The 19,988-nt window shown below is 42.1% G+C and overlaps 2 protein-coding genes and 1 long non-coding RNA gene across 3 annotated transcripts in view; 2 read left to right on the top strand and 1 right to left on the bottom strand.

Moving 5' to 3' along the window:
• The window catches only part of PRKDC (protein kinase, DNA-activated, catalytic subunit), a 108,490-nt gene extending 100,452 nt beyond the window's left edge, over positions 1-8,038 (top strand). Inside the window, exons 82-86 of the mRNA XM_063299249.1 lie at positions 174-245; positions 705-906; positions 1,461-1,649; positions 2,015-2,154; positions 6,325-8,038. Of these exons, the coding sequence (XP_063155319.1) occupies positions 174-245; positions 705-906; positions 1,461-1,649; positions 2,015-2,154; positions 6,325-6,529 (808 nt within the window). The 3' untranslated portion in view covers positions 6,530-8,038. The remainder of the gene's footprint in view (positions 1-173; positions 246-704; positions 907-1,460; positions 1,650-2,014; positions 2,155-6,324) is intronic.
• Positions 8,039-10,026: 1,988 nt separating this feature from the next.
• LOC134494213 (uncharacterized) lies at positions 10,027-16,464 on the bottom strand. Its single transcript, XR_010067649.1, has 2 exons — positions 16,186-16,464; positions 10,027-10,516 (listed from the first exon to the last, which is right to left on the bottom strand). It is a non-coding gene; the product is annotated as an uncharacterized LOC134494213 (long non-coding RNA).
• Positions 16,465-16,689: 225 nt separating this feature from the next.
• Positions 16,690-18,469, top strand: CEBPD (CCAAT enhancer binding protein delta). Its single transcript, XM_063299248.1, has one exon. It carries the CDS (start codon positions 16,907-16,909, stop codon positions 17,858-17,860), a length of 954 nt encoding a protein of 317 aa, XP_063155318.1. The 5' UTR covers positions 16,690-16,906; the 3' UTR covers positions 17,861-18,469.
• The last annotated feature ends 1,519 nt before the right edge of the window (positions 18,470-19,988 follow it).

Here is a 19,988-nt window from a genome sequence, read left to right as displayed (position 1 = left end):
TCCCATCCTAACTGAGTTTGTAATTTGAAGTCTGACAGAGCAAAAAATAAAAAAGATTCAGGATAAGCACAGGTGAAAAATAGGAAAAGCAACTGTCTCTACCTGATTCTTTATTGCAATTTACCTATTTCAGTGGCCTGGTTATAATTCTCATCGTTTGTTCTAATTTTCAGAAGAGCTAGCCGAACAGAAACAGTGATGTCTTTCCAGCATCGAGAAAACCATGTTCCTGAAGATCTGCTAAGGTAAGGTAAGGTGAGGGTGTTCTTTCAAAGCTCTGGGCTTTGAAATAAGTGTAGTGAATAGAATAGTAATAATTACCATCAATGTTGTTGGTATGAACACTCAAGAGGTCTTACAATTAGATTGACTAAACTGATTAAAAAGTCGAATGACTCGTACAAAACACATTGCCAGGAGCTATTCCTCCCTCACCTTCCCTTGGCCTCTGCTTTCTTTAACCCCCAGTGCCAGAGGGGACCCCTGGCATGCACTTCCTAAAGAAAACCTTGTTCTCATTTTTTCACAAAGCAGCCTAATTTTTCTTGTTTTGTTTCACTTTTTATTATGTCTCTGAACAGATAAGGAAAAGATCCATTCTTTTGCATTTCTAATGTAGCGATTTCCAGAACTTGTATTATCTGAAGGCAGTTTCTAAGTTGTACTTCAGTGACTTCTGATATAAATCTGTTTACTTTCTAAAGGAAAGCCTTTGTCAAAATGAGCACAACTCCAGAAGCCCTGCTGTCCCTGCGATCCCATTTTGCCAGCACCCACGCACTGCTCTGCATCAGCCACTGGATTCTTGGCATTGGGGATCGGCACTTGTCAAATTTTATGATCAGTACAGAGACTGGGGGCATGGTGGGAATAGACTTTGGACATGCATTTGGTTCAGCAACACAGGTACTCTCCTCCTGTCCTTATTCTAATGTTTATGCATGAACATTTAGCTATATTGAATGAAGCCAGGGTAGAGGAAATCTTACAGCCTCAGTGGATACATTTGAGGGACCATGGGATTTTAGAGGCTCCTTAAGCTCTTGCTTTTTGCAGTGGCAAGAGAATCCATTCAGAGCATCATTCTTTTGCCCCCTCTCCTATCATGATTCCAGCAGCTAAGAGGACCAAAATGGATCAGTGCTTGCTTTCTTCACACACTTCCAGAATAGCAGACCATTTCCTGCTAGGAGGAATGGATATGAAATTAAAAGAGAAAGAAAAGTATATGCCAGTCCCCTTATTTTGTTCCTTTAGTAGCTTAAGAGCTTCTTTGAGTGCCTTGAAAGTCAGATAGGGTATAGAGATAATAATATACTAATGCATGCATTTATAACTAGAAGCCATGTTCCTTTTCACTTTTGCTATTCATAAATCACAGGGACTTTTGCTATGAGCAGAAAAGGTTAAATTTTTCTTGTTTGCTTTATGGATTTTTCAATAATTTTTATTCTTTGTAGTTTCTGCAAGTTCCAGAGTTGATGCCTTTCCGTTTGACTCGTCAATTTGTTAATTTGATGTTGCCAATGAAAGAATCTGGTCTTATATTCAGTGTGATGATACATTCCTTAAGAGCCTACCGTATAAATCAAGATGTTCTCATTAATACTATGGATATATTTGTAAAGGAACCTTCTTTGGATTGGAAAGTAAGCAATTGACTCCTTATTCTGGCACATCTGAAAATAGGAAGAGAAATTATTAGCTGAATTGCTATTTGACAAGTAAACACTAACTTTAAATTTTTTAAAATAGATTCATTCGTATTCCTATATTTTAGCCTCCCTATTTGTCTAGTAAATAAATAGGGCAAAGTGTATTTGCCATTTGGAAATTTAAGCAAAATACTTTTTTTTTTTTGTAAAATCACCTTAAAGATCTATGTGCACCCTGAGATTCAGTACACACAGATACATTAGGTAGGAATTTAAATTTTGATTGATAACTGCAGTGAATAATATGCACTGTAACACATATAATATTGGTTTCATGGATTAACATTTTCTCTCCTTAGAATTTTGAACTGAAACAGTTGAGAAAAGGAGGCACATGGACTAAGGAAATAAATACAGATAAAGTGAATTGGTACCCTCTACAAAAAGTAAACTTTGCTAGAAGAAAGTTGGCAGGGGCTAATCCAGCTGTGATTACCTGGTATGAGTTTGACATTTTAAATGTGCAGATCTATATTAAAAATGCAAATGGAAGAATTATTGCCTGAAAACTGGGAATTTTAATATCATGTTCTACTTTAGGATTAATTTATTAAAAGTGTGCAAAATGTTTGGAGACCAACATTTTCTGACTTCATCAAAAGCATTCCAAACTTGAAATCAGCCATTACACAACATCAAGGTCACCGTGTGTGAGTTGGGTGGCCTTATAGATCTGTTTAATAAATAAATAATAATAAATCAAATTGTAGGTCAGAATCATCTGTTCTGAGGCTGGAACAGGACAAAATGCTTTTTCTGAGGCCAGGAAAGAACATTTGGGTTGAAAATATTTCAACCTTTAATTGTTTTTTACAACTCTAGGATGTATACATTCATGCTAGTTTCTTGAAGATTGCATTGTGAGGTGATTTTGTGTGTAAGAGCTCTCATAAATCAAACATCATTGAGCATACTTTCACTTTGAGGACTTTATGTATGCAAGGCAACAAATGAGGTTTGAACACAGACATTGCCTCATAACTGTTCACATTCCTTAGACTCTCCAAATGTTACTGAGTGACATAAAGACTAAGTGATGTACATGTTGGTGTATGTAACGAAGTGTATGTATTCTGTTACTCTGCAAGCAACTCTAAGAACCTTTCAAGCTGAAAAGTAGGAGCCTCCAAAAATTGATGATCTCTAGCTACCGTAGATCACTGCGATGCTTCCTGGGGCTACTCGGAGTGGAGGAAATCTAGATTCCCCAACATTATTTGAATGTGATTTTTTTTAAAATATATGTAAACTGTTCCCTTTATGCATTTGTAGAATTTTATTCAGCTTTACTCTGATTGCCACAGGTAAGATTTGTTGTTTATTCATTTAGTCGCTTCCGACTCTTTGTGACTTCATGGACCAGCCCACGCCAGAGCTTCCTGTCGGTCGTCAACACACGCAGCTCCCCCAGGGACGGGTCCGTCACCTCTAGAATATCATCCATCCATCTTGCCCTTGGTCGGCCCCTCTTCCTTTTGCCCTCCACTCTCCCTAGCATCAGCATCTTCTCCAGGGTGTCCTGTCTTCTTATTATATGGCCAAAGTATTTCAGTTTGGTCTTTAATATCATTCCCTCAAGTGAGCAGTCTGGCTTTATTTCCTGGAGGATGGACTGCTTTGATCTTCTGGCAGTCCAAGGCACTCTCAGAATTTTCCTCCAACACCACAGTTCCAAAGCATCTCTCTTCCTTCTCTCAGCCTTCCTTATGCTCCAGCTCTCGCAGCCATATGTTACTACGGGGAACACCATTGCTTTAACTATGCGGACCTTTGTTGTCAGTGTGATGTCTCTGCTCTTAACTATTTTATCGAGATTGGTCATTGCTCTTCTCCCAAGGATTAAGCATCTTCTGATTTCCTGACTGCAGTCAGCATCTGCAGTAATCTTCGCACCTAGAAATACAAAGTCTTTCACTGCTTCTACATTTTCTCCCTCTATTTGCCAGTTATCAATCAAGCTGGTTGCCATAATCTTGGCTTTTTTCAGGTTTAGCTGCAAGCCAGCTTTTGCACTTTCTTTCACCTTGATCATAAGGCTCCTCAGTTTCTCTTCGCTTTCAGCCATCAAAGTAGTATCATCTGCATATCTGAGATCGTTAATGTTTCTTCCAGCAATTTTAACCCCAGCCTTGGATTCCTCAAGCCCAGCATTTTGCATGATGTGTTCTGTGTACAAGTTGAATAAGTAGGGTGAGAGTATACAGCCCTGCCATACTCCTTTCCCAATCTTAAACCAGTCCGTTGTTCCGTGGTCTGTTCTTACTGTTGCTGCTTGGTCGTTATACAGATTCTTCAGGAGGCATACAAGATGACTTGGTATCCCCGTACCACTAAGAACTTGCCACAATTTGTTATGGTCCACACAGTCAAAGGCTTTAGAATAGTCAATAAAACAGAAATAGATGTTTTTCTGAAACTCCCTGGCTTTTTCCATTATCCAGCGGATATTGGCAATTTGGTCCCTAGTTCCTCTGCCTTTTCTAAACCCAGCTTGTGCATCTGGCAATTCTCGCTCCATGAATTGCTGAAGTCTACCTTGCAGGATCTTGAGCATTACCTTACTGGCATGTGAAATGAGTGCCACTGTTCGATAGTTTGAACATTCTTTAGTGTGTCCTTTTTTTGGTATGGGGATATAAGTTGATTTTTTCCAGTCTGATGGCCATTCTTGTGTTTTCCAAATTTGCTGGCATATAGCATGCATTACCTTGACAGCATCATCTTGCAAGATTTTGAACAGTTCAGCTGGGATGCCGTCGTCTCCTGCTGCCTTGTTATTAGCAATGCTTCTTAAGGCCCACTCAACCTCACTCTTCAGGATGTCTGTCTCTAGCTCACTGACCACACCATCAAAGCTATCCCCGATATTGTTATCCTTCCTATACAGGTCTTCTGTATATTCTTGCCACCTTTTCTTGATCTCTTCTTCTTCTGTTAGGTCCTTGCCATCTTTGTTTTTGATCATACCCATTTTGGCCTGGATTTTACCTCTGATGTTTCTAATTTTCTGGAAGAGGTCTCTTGACCTTCCTATTCTATTGTCTTCTTCCACTTCCATGCATTGTTTGTTTAAAAATAATTCCTTATCTCTTCTGGCTAACTTCTGGAATTTTGCATTTAATTGGGCATATCTCCCTCTATCACTGTTGCCTTTTGCTTTCCTTCTTTCTTGGGCTCTTTCTAGTGTCTCAGCAGACAGCCATTTTGCCTTCTTGGTTTTCTCTTTCTTTGGGATGTATTTTGTTGCCGCCTCCTGAACAATGTTGCGGACTTCTGTCCATAGTTCTTCCAGGACCCTATCTACTAAGTCCAGTCCCTTAAATTGATTCTTCACCTCCAGTGCATATTCCTTAGGAATATTAGTGAGCTCATCTCTAGCTGATCTGTGGGTCTTCCCTAATCTCTTTAGTCTGATCCTAAATTGTGCAATAAGAAGTTCGTGATCTGAACTACAGTCAGCTCCAGGTCTTGTTTTTACCAACTGTATAGATGTCGGCCACCTTTGGCTGCAAAGGATATAGTCAATCTGATTTCGGTGTTGTCCATCTGGTGAAGTCCATGTATAAAGCCGTCTCTTAGGTTGTTGGAAGAGAGTGTTTGTTATGCAGAGTGAGTTGTCTTGGCAAAATTCTATCAGCCTGTGTCCTGCTTCGTTTTGTTCTCCCAGGCCATGCTTACCTGTAATTCCAGGTGTCATTTGACTGCCCACCTTAGCATTCCAGTCTCCTGTGATGAAAATAACATCTCTTTTAGGCGTGTTGTCCAGTAGGTGCTGCAGATCCTCATAGAACTGCTCTACTTCAGCTTCTTCAGCATTTGTGGTTGGGGCGTATATTTGGATCACTGTGATGTTAGATGGCTTGCCCTGAATTCAAATTGAGACCATTCCATCGTTTTTTTGATTGTATCCAAGCACTGCTTTAGCCACTTTACTAGTAATTATGAAAGCTACTCCATTTCTTCTGTGGTCCTCTTGTCCACAGTAGTAGATCTGGTGGTCATTTGATGTGAAGTGGCCCATTCCAGTCCATGTCAGTTCAGTGATGCCCAAAATGTCTATCTTGACATCTCACCAATAACCACATCCAATTTGCCCTGGCTCATAGGTCTTACATTCCAGGTTCCAATGGTGTGTTGATCCTTAGAACATTGGATTCGCCGTTCACTACCAGCACTGTCGGCTGGTAGCCATCCTTTCGGCTTTGAGCTAGCTGCGTCATCACGTCTGGGGCTACTTGAACTCATTCTCTGTTCCTCCCCAGTAGCATTTTGGCCATCTTCCGACCTGGGGGTCTCATCTTCCGATGGTATACCGACATATCTCTAGTTGTACTGATCCATTGAGTTTTCACGGCAAGAATACTGAGGTGGGTTGCCATTACCTTCCCCAGGGATCGCATTTAGTCTGACCTCTCTGTCATGACCTTCTCATCTTGGGTAGCCCTTCACGGTTTAGCTCATGGCATCATTGAGGTGCTCAAGCTCCAGCACCACAACAAGGTAACGATCCTTTTCCTGAAGATTAATTTCTTGCTAAAGTTAACCATTTATTTGAGAAATATGGTAGCTATCATTCTGATTACATTCAAGCTTTTTTTTAATTTTTAAGTGATGAATTACGCCTCGGCCATGAGAAATCTGAGGCCTTCAAGGAATATCTGTCTGTAGCACGAGGGAGCAAACAGTTCAACATCCGGGCCAGAGAACCAGAGGATGGACTTGCAGAAGAAATACAAGTGAAATGCCTTATTGATCAAGCCACTGACCCAAATATCCTTGGCAGAGCTTGGGAAGGATGGGAACCCTGGATGTAAAAGACAAGCACTGATATGCCACAACTTTCTTAACTGACCTGGAGGTGAAGACTATATGGACTGGGTATCATCTTCTACAACAAAAAGTATTAAAGCACATGTTTCAAATTATGATGTAGTAATAGAATGTTATGTAGTTCTTGGCAATTCTGTAAACTGATTTTTGGAATTACATAAAATTAGGAAAACTGGAAGCATGATGCTTACAGCTCAGGTATACATTAAATTGACATTAATGAAAGGAGAGATACCCAAAATTGTTTCTCAAAAAGTGAGAAAATGCTAGTAAGAATGAATTAGTTATTATATTAACAATGAAGTAATGAAGAAATTTGTGATATGCTGAATTGATTGCACAGTAGTGGCATATTACCTGTAAATGGGTATAAGTAATTTTTTAAATTCAATTATGTCTTCCATGAGCAGAAGAAATAGTCGTAAATTATGTGGTTTTAGAAGAGAGACAACATATAGTTTGACCACAACATTTGAGCAGACTCTATACAAGCAGTGATGTGTACAGAGCACTTTGAATGCATTTCAATACATATTCTGAGTTCTGCCATTCCTTGACACAAACATTAATGATTATTAGCAGAAATGATCGCTCATGAAGATGTTATTTCTAGTATGTGTGCAGTTTTAAAATGAAAGTAACAGAATCTGTTGACAATAAGGTCCTACAGTCTATTATAAAAACCAGACTAGAGAGAAGAAAACAAAGGTGCCTTTGAAAGATTTGTCATGGAGGCCTATCTGTAAACACACTTCCAAACATGGCTTAGAAGAGTTCCTCATGAACATCACAAAAGCAGTGTACATTTACTTGCATACCCTGTTAAAGATAGTTTTAGGTAAAACAATCTGTTCTTAGGGTGAACAAAATTCATAAAATATCTTGAATGAATAATACTAAACCTAACAAAATGTTTACTTTTTAAAACATGGTATGGACTACTTGCTATACTGAACTTCACACTGTATTTTTAAAAACATACAAATGCAAATAATGATTAAGTCCAAGTTCAGTCGGCAGTGTCCAGGTGTCATTTTGAGTCTATCCTATAAGGACAGAGTGAAGTCTCATCTTCCAAGCCAGTGTGAAAAGTTCATATAATCAATATTACATGGGTAGTATTAAAAGATGGCTTGGTTCTGCAGCATCCATACCTTTTCCCAGGACTGATGGAAATGTTTGTCAGTGGGTTCCCCTCCCACTGTGAACGATGGGAGCGATCTGACAAAAATAAAGCCGGGAAACATGTCCAAGCCCTTCCTCTCTTCTGCCCTTTTGGAGTATGTCAAGCCTTGAGTAAGGCAGTTCCTCTACCTTCAGAACTCCCCCTGTCTGGTTGTATTATCTGGTAAATATCTATAATGAATTTTTAAAACTCTTTTAAAGTCAAATTTGCACGCTATCTTGTCTTTTTAGATTTGTATCAATAAAGATGTTCTACTTTGGAAGTAATTGTACTGTGAAGAAAATAAATAATATGAAGTTCAATGAAACCTGTAGCCAAAGAATCAGATGTCTGCCTTAAATGAAGCATTGATTTGTACTTCTGCCGATTCTTTCGCTTACTGAGCACTTTGGCCTGTAGGCTTAAAGGGCAAAGTTCTAAGCTTATAATTTAACCAAGTCCTTAATCATAATGCATGCATAGGAAAGCACTCTTGTGGAAATTACTTCTTGTTTTAGCTTCAATATTATGCATGCCTGACAGAGATATATAAAAGGCAGAAGGAAGACATGGTTGTCGAATGACTTAACTGTTCAAGGTTACAGTAAAGTTTTGTTTCCATCTATTCAATATCTACTACGCTCACTACTGTTAAAATGTTACCCTTGTTTCTTATAGTAACAAAATCATTCTGTTTATGTTGAGATGGTGTTAATGTACCCACATAAAGGAAGATAGTAGCTGCCTGGTGGGAGCCACAAATTTTAAAGTACTCCAAAATCCCTTGGGCTGAGTATACACTGTGGTGATGGAGTGCTGATTGTTTAGGGAGAAACTGAAGTCTGGCATGAAAGAATATGAATGTGGTATCTAAAATCATGTAATGTGAAACAGGAAACACTACATTGCACCTGTTTGCTGCAAGTCCCACTGTCCCCTCAAGTAATAGTTCAGAAATAAGCTGGCCCATTCAGAGGTAAGATAGACTTGCTCCTGGTTAGTACTTAGATAGGAGACCACCAGGAAGTCCTGGGATTATAACTTAGACAACCCTGGGATTTTAATTGAAAAGGTGGGGAAAAAAATTAAAAGTACTTCTGTACTGTTGACAGGAAAACATCAGGGATGTGTCCATATAGTTGCCAGGAATCCAACTCATCTTGAGGGAGATTTTACCCTTTTCCATACAGCAGTGAAGAGACTTATAAAATGAACAGTCTTTACACTTGCAAGCTAAAAGACAATTTTTCCAAACAGCCTGATAAGTACCTGTAAGCTTTCAAGAGGGAGGGAAGGAGGATGGATTTAGTTTCCTTTAAATATTACTTCACTGTAGTTGCATCTAGAGGAAAAAATTAACATTAAGTCCTGTATGTGTGTGAGAGGTTTTTTTTTTATCCTACACTATATGGTGATGTCTCCATTTTCATAAATTAAATTCTATTGGCCTATCTGGAATTATCTTTGATTGCTTTAATCAATTTTGATAATATTTCCCCAAAAAAGAATTTGTTCTGTAAGTATTCTGTCAGTTGCTATGAGTGTCTTTTAGGTCATAAATTGAGTTATAAATGCTTTAAGGGTGGAAAACTTGTAGCTATTCAAATTTGATGATGGACAACTCATGCTGGCTGGGGTTCCTGGGCTCTACAGGTTTCTACCAGTGGTCCATGTGAACAGATGATAGCATTATTTTCCACCCTTTATAATAATGCTCTGATGACCAGATGTGGAGAAGTAATTTCTGGTTGACTAGCTAACAGCTATCTAGGATTGACCCCCAACTCTTGACCAGAATTGTTAATAATATGAGAGAGCTTGTCATAGATATGTTTACTCTGCTAGATTGATGAATCCTGAAGACCACAGAGAGGAACATCTAGTTCAAGTCAAGGAGCAACAGAAACTGTAAGAAGAAATGTTGAAGATGCTTATGGTTCTTCAAAGGTCTGCAAAATGATTAGTAAATGTACTGGTATTGCCTGTTTGCAACATACAATAGATACAGGATCAATTTACTCTGGTGAAAATCGATACCTTACAATTTTTTTGTTAGAATTTAATCCATATTAAATTTGCTCCTGGGTTGTTTTTTTTTAAAAACATGGTTAGTTTATGCAACTGATTTTCATTTAAGTTTTTTTTTTTTTTTTTACTTTGAGTTTATCAGTATCAGATTCTCTGGGCAATCAAATGGAATAAAAAGCCAAGAATAGGCTAATAATTAGCATGAGGGGGAACGTATCACACTATCAAGCCAAATCTGACAGTACAGTACATTGTCTACGCACAGAGAATGATTAACCATAAAGCTAATCACTATGTACTATGACAAAAATTTATTGCCTTTACTCTGGGATACTCAGTTGTTAAAATCAAGTGGCTTTCAAGTGTTCATAATGACAGCAAAGGTTTGAGGGTATGTGTCTGTAATAAAAGCTGAAGTAAAAAATTCCATGTATAGTTTGAGAGCAGAACAGGCCATATTAGAGAGAGAGAGACGGAAAAATGAGTTATCAGCACCGGATATCCAGAGTAATGAGCAGCAGTATCAAAACTGTGACAGCAATAGCTCTCAACAATCCTGATCATGTTAGTCGTCGGGACTGTACCAAGTAAATGATGACAAGAGATTTCCAAATAGTTCCATCCTGAATCTGCTTTACTTCTGGCAGAAGAGGATTCCTGCAGCTGCAAATAGTATTTTCAAGTATACAAATACAGCTGCTGGGCACAGCAGACACTCCTTGCCTTTGAACATATGGTGGAGAGGATTCAGCAAGCAGTTTCTAATATGGGTCAGCTCCTTTTGGAAAGGGACGATGAATTTTGTTTATCTGTGTTTGCTGATTGATTTTCCAGCCTGGAAAATTATTGCTTAATTATTCACTTACATATTTTAACTTTAAGGAAATAAGATTGCCGTTCTCTTTGATTTAATTTAAACTACTGTTATTAAGGGATAGAAATATAAGGATTAAAAGGCTTCTTTATAGGTCAGACTGTATAAGTCAGTCATATCTTTCACTAAGGAAAGCTGGGAATATGCATTGTAATATGGGGAAGAGTGTGCTGCGAATTAGCTGCTACACAAACTCCTCAACACAATTAGTTTTCCTATACAGATCATGCTTACCCTTAACCAGGGCAGTAAGTTGGCTTTACTTGCACAGTTAGGGAACCACTAAGGTGGTCCAGAAACAAAGAAAAAGGTTCTCTAGGCAGACAGGTACTAATTGCCAAATCAATGTTTTTAAAAAGCAGTAAATAGTGTCTAATTTTGCACTTCTGCTCCTGACTGAGACATATTTCCTGCTCCACTTGTCACTAGCCAGCCTCTTCCTTAGCTCTACAGGCACCGTTGTATAGAATGTCTTGACATTAATTGCATTAATACCTTCTGTTGTAATATGCTACTGTAGCATATAGTCGTATATATAATGGTCTTCCATAACCCTCTTCTACAAAGAAAGCAAATTTTTAATATTTTCTTGAACAAAACTGTTGTAAAGTTTGGTACGCAGTGTTTTTGTTGTTGTTGTTGTTGCTTTGTTTAAAAAGCTACTTAGCCAGTGTATCATTGGTAACTGTCTTCCTGATTAAGGTTTCTGAAGAAATCAGAAATTTTGCACACTTTTTAATTTGGTTGATCCTAATAAAGGTATCACATACTTAGGGAGTTTGGATTCTTTTTCTCGTGGACCAACAGAATTATGGTTTCTGGTTTCTAAATTAATGGCATTTAAACCATGCTGAATCCAACAATCCCCTTTTTGAAGAAATAACTGAAAAATACTCATATTTTAATTATTGTATTAAAAACAAGCAGTGGGCTAGAAACCACAAGACTATGAGTTTTAGTCCTGATTAAGGCACTGAGCCAGCTGGGCGACTTTGGGCCAGTCACTCTCACTTAGCCCTAGGAAGAAGGCAATGGCAAACCTCTTATGAAAATGATGCCGAGGAAAATGCACAGACTTGTCTATGTAGTTGCTAGAAGTCAAGAAAAAAGCACAAATACCATGATATTAACAAAAAATTAGAATCAAACTGATGATTAGCACTGAGAAATTGGGAAGTCCCCTTTTGTATTTTTTAAACTGCCTTAATATGGCAACAGAATTGCCAATGGTCTGCAAAAATTTTCCCAGCAGGAAAAAACATTCTGGATCATAACAGTATGGGCAATATTTGGCCACCAGAGGGCAATATTTAAATGATTATATGATGGAGCTATACTGACTGATCTTCAGCAAAGGATCGTTACCTTGTCGTGGTGCTGGAGCTTGAGCACCTCAATGATGCCATGAGCTAAACCGTGAAGGGCCACCCAAGACGGGAAGGTCATGACAGAGAGGTCAGACTAAATGCGATCCCTGGGGAAGGTAATGGCAACCCACCTCAGTATTCTTGCCGTGAAAACTAAATGGATCAGTACAACCAGAGATATGTCGGTATACCATCGGAAGATGAGACCCCCAGGTCGGAAGATGGTCAAAATGCTACTGGGGAGGAACAGAGGATGAGCTCAACTAGCCCCAGACGTGATGACGCAGCTAGCTCAAAGCCGAAAGGACGGCTAGCGGCCGACGGTGCTGGTGGTGAACGGCGAATCCGATGTTCTAAGGATCAACACACCATCGGAACCTGGAATGTAAGATCTATGAGCCAGGGCAAATTGGATGTGGTTATTGGTGAGATGTCAAGATTAAAGATAGACATTCTGGGCGTCAGTGAACTGAAATGGACTGGAATGGGCCACTTCACATCAAATGACCACCAGATCTACTACTGCGGACAAGAGGACCACAGAAGAAATGGAGTAGCCTTCATAATTAATAGTAAAGTGGCTAAAGCAGTGCTTGGATACAACCCAAAAAATGATAGAATGATCTCAATTCGAATTCAGGGCAAGCCATCTAACATCACAGTGATCCAAATATACGCCCCAACCACAAATGCTGAAGAAGCTGAAGTAGAGCAGTTCTATGAGGATCTGCAGCACCTACTGGACAACACGCCTAAAAGAGATGTTATTTTCATCACAGGAGACTGGAATGCTAAGGTGGGCAGTCAAATGACACCTCAAATTACAGGTAAGTATGGCCTGGGAGAACAAAACGAAGCAGGACACAGGCTGATAGAATTTTGCCAAGACAATTCACTCTGCATAACAAACACTCTCTTCCAACAACCTAAGAGACGGCTTTATACATGGACTTCACCAGATGGACAACACCGAAATCAGATTGATTACATCCTTTGCAGCCAAAGGTGGCGGACATCTGTACAGTCGGTAAAAACAAGGCCTGGAGCTGACTGTAGTTCAGATCACGAACTTCTTCTTGCACAATTTAGGATCAGACTAAAGAGATTAGGGAAGACCCACAGATCAGCTAGATATGAGCTCACTAATTTTCCTAAGGAATATGCAGTGGAGGTGAAGAATAGATTTAAGGGACTGGACTTAGTAGATAGGGTCCCGGAAGAACTCTGGACAGAAGTTGGCAGCATTGTTCAGGAGGCGGCAACAAAATACATCCCAAAGAAAGAGAAAACCAAGAAGGCAAAATGGCTGTCTGCTGAGACACTAGAAGTAGCCCAAGAAAGAAGGAAAGCAAAAGGCAACAGTGATAGGGGGAGATATGCCCAATTAAATGCAAAATTCCAGAGGTTAGCCAGAAGAGATAAGGAATTATTTTTAAACAAGCAATGCGCGGAAGTGGAAGAAGACAATAGAATAGGAAGGACAAGAGACCTCTTCCAGAAAATTAGAAACATTGGAGGTAAATTCCAGGCAAAAATGGGTATGATCAAAAACAAAGATGGCAAGGACCTAACAGAAGAAGAAGAGATCAAGAAAAGGTGGCAAGAATATACAGAAAACCTGTATAGGAAGGATAACAATATCGGGGATAGCTTTGACAGTGTGGTCGGTGAGCTAGAGCCAGACATCCTGAAGAGTGAGGTTGAGTGGGCCTTAAGAAGCATTGCTAATAACAAGGCAACAGGAGACGACGGCATCCCAGCTGAACTGTTCAAAATCTTGCAAGATGATGCTGTCAAGGTAATGCATGCTATATGCCAGCAAATTTGGAAAACACAAGAATGGCCATCAGACTGGAAAAAATCAACTTATATTCCCATACCAAAAAAGGGGAACACTAAAGAATGTTCAAACTATCGAACAGTGGCACTCATTTCACATGCCAGTAAGGTAATGCTCAAGATCCTGCAAGGTAGACTTCAGCAGTTCATGGAGCGAGAATTGCCAGACGTACAAGCTGGGTTTAGAAAAGGCAGAGGAACTAGAGACCAAATTGCCAATATCCGCTGGATAATGGAAAAAGCCAGGGAGTTTCAGAAAAACATCTATTTCTGTTTTATTGACTATTCTAAAGCCTTTGACTGTGTGGACCATAACAAATTGTGGCAAGTTCTTAGTGGTATGGGGATACCAAGTCATCTTGTATGCCTCCTGAAGAATCTGTATAACGACCAAGTAGCAACAGTAAGAACAGACCACGGAACAACAGACTGGTTTAAGATTGGGAAAGGAGTACGGCAGGGCTGTATACTCTCACCCTACCTATTCAACTTGTATGCAGAACACATCATGCGACAAGCTGGCCTTGAGGAATCCAAGGCTGGAGTTAAAATCTCTGGAAGAAACATTAACAATCTCAGATATGCAGATGATACCACTTTGATGGCTGAAAGTGAAGAGGAACTGAGGAGCCTTATGATGAAGGTGAAAGAAGAAAGTGCAAAAGCTGGTTTGCAGCTAAACCTCAAAAAAACCAAGATTATGGCAACCAGCTTGATTGATAACTGGCAAATAGAGGGAGAAAATGTAGAAGCAGTGAAAGACTTTGTATTCCTAGGTGCAAAGATTACTGCAGATGCTGACTGCAGTCAGGAAATCAGAAGACGCTTAATCCTTGGGAGAAGAGCAATGACAAATCTCGATAAAATAGTTAAGAGCAGAGACATCACACTGACAACAAAGGCCCGCATAGTTAAAGCAATGGTGTTCCCTGTAGTAACATATGGCTGCGAGAGCTGGACCATAAGGAAGGCTGAGCGAAGGAAGATCGATGCTTTTGAACTGTGGTGTTGGAGGAAAATTCTGAGAGTGCCTTGGACTGCAAGAAGATCCAACCAGTCCATCCTCCAGGAAATAAAGCCAGACTGCTCACTTGAGGGAATGATATTAAAGGCAAAACTGAAATACTTTGGCCACATAATGAGAAGACAGGACACCCTGGAGAAGATGCTGATGCTAGGGAGAGTGGAAGGCAAAAGGAAGAGGGGCCGACCAAGGGCAAGATGGATGGATGATATTCTAGAGGTGACGGACTCGTCCCTGGGGGAGCTGGGGGTGTTGACGACCGACAGGAAGCTCTGGCGTGGGCTGGTCCATGAAGTCACGAAGAGTCGGAAGCGACTAAACGAATAAACAACAAAATACTGACTGATATTTTCCATGGCAAGTATAAATAAAAGTATACATAAAGACAACACCAGAGGGAACACGGAAAGCCCAGAGCAAGTCCCACAGGTATGTTCTGTGCCAAAGGTTAAGTCTAGACCTTGGGCATTTTCCTAGCAATCTCTCATAAAATGGGTACAAATAATTAGCTTACTAAAGAAACAGCTTTGGCAAGCTGTCTCACCTTTAAAGTGAGTTTTTTTTAACTCAAGCACTAAGTTGCATGTCTTGATCGATACTTGAACTGTTTTAGAATGTTCAGATGCCTATCTGCATAGGTGGGTTTATGAATTTCACCAAAGCAAGCAAAGTGCAAGTGTATTTTCACCTAGACTTTCACTTGGCAATTCTGCAATTAAAGCTGTTATTGACCAGTGTTTCTCAACCTGAGTAACTCTTAAGAGGTGGACTTCAACTCCCAGAATTCCCCAGTCAGCATGCTGGCTGGGGAATTCTGGGAGTTGAAGTCCACGGCCCGTAAAGTTACTCAGGTTGAGAAACACTGTTCAAACCTGTGGATTCAGATAGCCCTTCTGCCATTAGCTCAGAAGAGAGTGAAGACCAAGACCTTGGTCATTTCAGAGGTCTCAGGCATGCATGCAGGGCATTAGCAGGGCTATAAAGGGACTGGATGCGTAGCACGGGGCAGGCAAAACTAGCAGCTTAACCTCTCTCTTCACCCTCTCAAAAAGGCCGTCGATTCCTCTCCGTGAGACGAAGAACTAAGCCGCCTAATCCGAAAGCAAACGGGCGGGATGGCTGTCAGAAAATGATCCACTCCCACCCCCACCCGTCCGAGCGCAGCCACAGCAAGGATCAGGCTGTTCACGGCTTCTGTTCCACTTCCCTCACGCACGCACTCACACAAGCAAACAGTTTTATTAGGTGGACGAAAGGCTGCTTTGGGAGCGGGGTGGGTGCGTATTGGCAACCCAAGTAATATCGGGCGGAGAGCGAAGTGCCTTTCCCCAAATTATACAGACTGGCCCGGATGGTTGTTAGGACGGGCTTTCTTTCCCGGTGGCTTCGCTGCTTCAGCCCAGGGAACTCTTTCAAGCCGAGAGCGACGGACCAGAGCGCTGCCCTTTCGCTCCCACGGCTTGAGCCACGGCAGGCGGCTTCCATCGCAGCAGAACCGCCGCCGTGGCCAGTCGGAAGACATTATTCTTGATCCCCCGGGAGAGGGGGGTAAAGGCCGCTCCTAGGTTGGCTTCCCGGTTCCGATCAAAGGTGGCGAAGCAGCAGGGGAGGTCCGGCTTTCGCTGGCCAATCCCAGTGGCCGCTTCTGTTCCAACCGCCCCTTTGGCAGCTGGGCCGAGAGCCGCGCGGAGCCAAACCCACTGCCTCCACCTCCCGGGACTTCTCCGGCCACACCCTCTGCCGTCAGAGGGGCAGGAGGTGGGGTCCGAGCAGCGAGGTCGATATAAAGGGCCGTGGCGGCACCTCACCGCCAGGTTTTCCTTTCCAAACGCACGTGGGAGCCTCCCACCACGGGCGCTGTAGCGTCCTGAGCGCAGCGTACTAGTCCGAAGGCGCGGAAGATTGAGAGGCGCCGGGCGCCACAGGTGAGCCCTCTCCGCAAGGCAGCGAGAAGCGTCTGGGGGGCCACAGGTCCAGGAACGAACGCGCGGCGTCAGCCGACTTAAGCTTTTCATCTTACCTCCCCCCGAATTCTCGCTCACTTCGCCGACCCGAGACTTTCCAATGAGCGCCGCCACGCTGGACCCCTTGGACTCGCTTTCGTGCTACAGGACCTGGTCCCTGGAGCCCGCCAATTTCTACGACGCCAAGGCGGGCGAAGGCGGCGGCGGCCTGAGCCCTTCCTGCAAGGCGGGCGGCGTGAGTGCCGCCCCCACGAGCGAGGAGTCCGGGGGGATGTGCTCAGCGCCGAGCAGCGGCAGCCGCGACCTGGCGGAGCTGAGCGCCGCCGCGCCTGCCATGTACGAGGACGAGAGTGCCATCGACTTCAGCTCCTACATCGACTCCATGGCGGCCGTGCCGAACTTGGAGCTGTGCAACGACGAGCTCTTCGCCGACCTCTTCAATAGCAACCACAAAGGCGGCGAGCGCAGTGGGGGCTACGGGGATTACCTGCCGGCGCCGTCGTCGGCGCCGCCGCAGCCAGCGCCCGGAGGGAGCGCCTTGGCCAGCCTGCTGCACGCCAGCGTCCTCCCCGGCCCGCTCCGGGGCGCCGTTAAGCAAGAGCCCGACTGGAGCGAGGAGGCATCGGGCTCGCTGCTGCCGTCCCAGATTGCTACTTGCGCCCAAACCATTGTCAATTTGAGCGGGCAGCCCACGCCACCCACCTCCCCGGAGCCGCCGGGCAGCGCCTCGCCGTCCAGCTACAGCAGCCGCTCTTCTGTTTCGTCATCGTCGGGGTCCAAAGAGCGGGCGGGCAAGAAGTGCGTGGACAGGTTCAGTCCGGAGTACCGGCAGCGGCGAGAGCGCAACAACATTGCGGTGCGCAAGAGCCGCGACAAAGCGAAGCGCCGCAACCAAGAGATGCAGCAGAAACTGGTCGAGCTCTCCGCCGAGAACGAGAGGCTGCACAAGAAGATTGAGCAACTCAGCCGGGACTTAACGAGCCTCAGACACTTCTTCAAGCAGTTGCCCAACGCCTCTTTCCTGCAGCTCTCTCCGGTCACGGACTGCCGGTAACCGGCTGCAGGAGCGCCGCCACGGCCGCCCAGGCCAGGGACTTTGAACTTCTTCACGAATACCTCAGCGCGAGCCGCACAAACTGCAGCGGGGGCTGCACGGGAGGGGGGGAGGGAGGGGGAGGCTGGAAGACTCGGGCTGCCCCGGGGACCGTGCCAAAGGTACGCAGAGAGAGGGGGAGGGCGCTCCGTGCTCTCGCCTCCTCCCCCCAAGCAAGAAATCTAGCCTGGAAGGCCGGACAGAAATACGCGGGGGGAGGGTGGAAAAAAACCTGTGTGCGCGTGCGTGCGTGTTTTGGCTTTTAACTTTTTTTTTTTTTTTTGAATGGGCTAAGCTTGGGTCTTTAACCACAAAACTTGCCAAAAAGGTTTTAAAAAGTGAAAGAAAAGCTAAATGTTCTTTCCTCCTAAATTATTTTTATGATAGTCCTCCCTTCCCCCTTCCCCTTTGTTGATGCAGCTATGGTACGTTGTAAAAAAACAATGATTTTCAGACTTTTCAAACACTTTTTATTATAAACAGCAAGAGGGAAAAAGTAGACTGAGCATGCTCAAACTTTTATATAAAATTTTTACAGCATTTCTAAAAATAAAAGCCCCATGAAATGTATTTGACTTTGTATTTGTTGTGATGTGGACATGTACCAAGAGAATGTAGTAAGTGTTCCATCCAGATAAACGATAAAGTGCCATGGTTAGTATTTCCTTATGGGCATTTAAATGTCAAGTATTAGTTAACAAATACTTTTAAAAGTGCAAATATAAGCAGAAGGTATATGGATGCTGTGACTGAATGGTTAATTGAAAGTGTATGATTCCACTCTTAAGACACAGTTAGCTTCACAAAGGAGCCAACCACTTAAAGGAGGGTGCGACACTCTGGAAATGTGCCTCACTGAATTTGGTACAACTTTTGAAAAGACTATTAAGAGGGACCTTTTCCATAGGTAATTCCACGCATATACAGATTGCCTATCTGTCCAAAAAAAGGAGATGCTGTATGCACAAAATACTTTTGAGCCTAATGCCATAGTTAATGCACAGTATTGTGAAAAAGCAACGCAATAAAAGAAGTTCAGTTTAGGTATGAGATTAACAGGCTGAGATAATTCTAAATAGTGTAATTAGCACTTGGAAAGTACTCCAACTCACAGAAAAAAATCCAGCTTTGTGAACAAGGCCTCAAAAATGAATCTCATTTATGAATCCCCCCCACCCCCCACAGGGATAAAGGTTTTTTTGGCTTATTTTCAAAACTGGCCTATTTATATTTCTAAAAAGGTACATGGGAGAGGGGAGGGATTTTTTGTTGTTACAAGATAATTCCACTGCTCTGATTTACATGCTTAAGAAAAGATTTTAGAAAACCTTTTAAAGAGTGTGTGAAACCTAGTATATAATTATCACGTGTACATTTTTCTGCATCAAGATACATAGAGAAGGTATGAAACCCATGGCATCCAAAGCTACCTATATAGTTAAAAATACAGACTACCATCTTTGAAAACTCTTTATACTCTTTCTGCCCATCCATCCATCCATCCGGGTGTCCCCAACAGAAAACGTATTTTGTTCTCTGCAGCACCTAAATGTACTTCCATTGGCTAACTGCCACCTAGTCACCCAGCCCTTTTCAGAAACACAATTAGCTAGAATCAACATATTATTTTGAGAAATTAATGATTTGATCATACATACACTAGGAAGTCTATGCAAAATAGGATCCCAGATTCCTCTACACCGCCTTGTTCCCCACATCTACATCTTCTAAATGTAAAAATCCAGATCCAGCTGCTGAGTATGGGAATGTTTTATGAAAATAACAGGAAATCCCATACATGCCAGGTTCTCTCTAAAGAAACTACTTTGAATTACAGGATTTTAGATCAGATACTAAAGTGATTCTAGTGTTTCACCATCAAATAAGAATTTTATCCAGAAATCAAAATGAAATACACAATTAGATGAAGTATAACCACTTTAATTACAATATGTAAAGCCACTTTATAGAAAGGTTTAAAAAATACAAGAGCCAAAACTTCCTTATTTAAATAGTGATTACTGCTGTACATACACTCTTGTTCACATAAACACTTCTTTCATTCTGTAACATTCAATTGCAATTTAAA

Source organism: Candoia aspera, chromosome 3 (genome assembly GCF_035149785.1).
Source record: "Candoia aspera isolate rCanAsp1 chromosome 3, rCanAsp1.hap2, whole genome shotgun sequence".
NCBI classification, from domain to species: Eukaryota; Metazoa; Chordata; class Lepidosauria; order Squamata; family Boidae; genus Candoia; species Candoia aspera.
The sequence above is the reverse complement of the archived record's forward strand: the minus strand, read 5'-3'. Positions and strand labels throughout refer to the sequence as shown.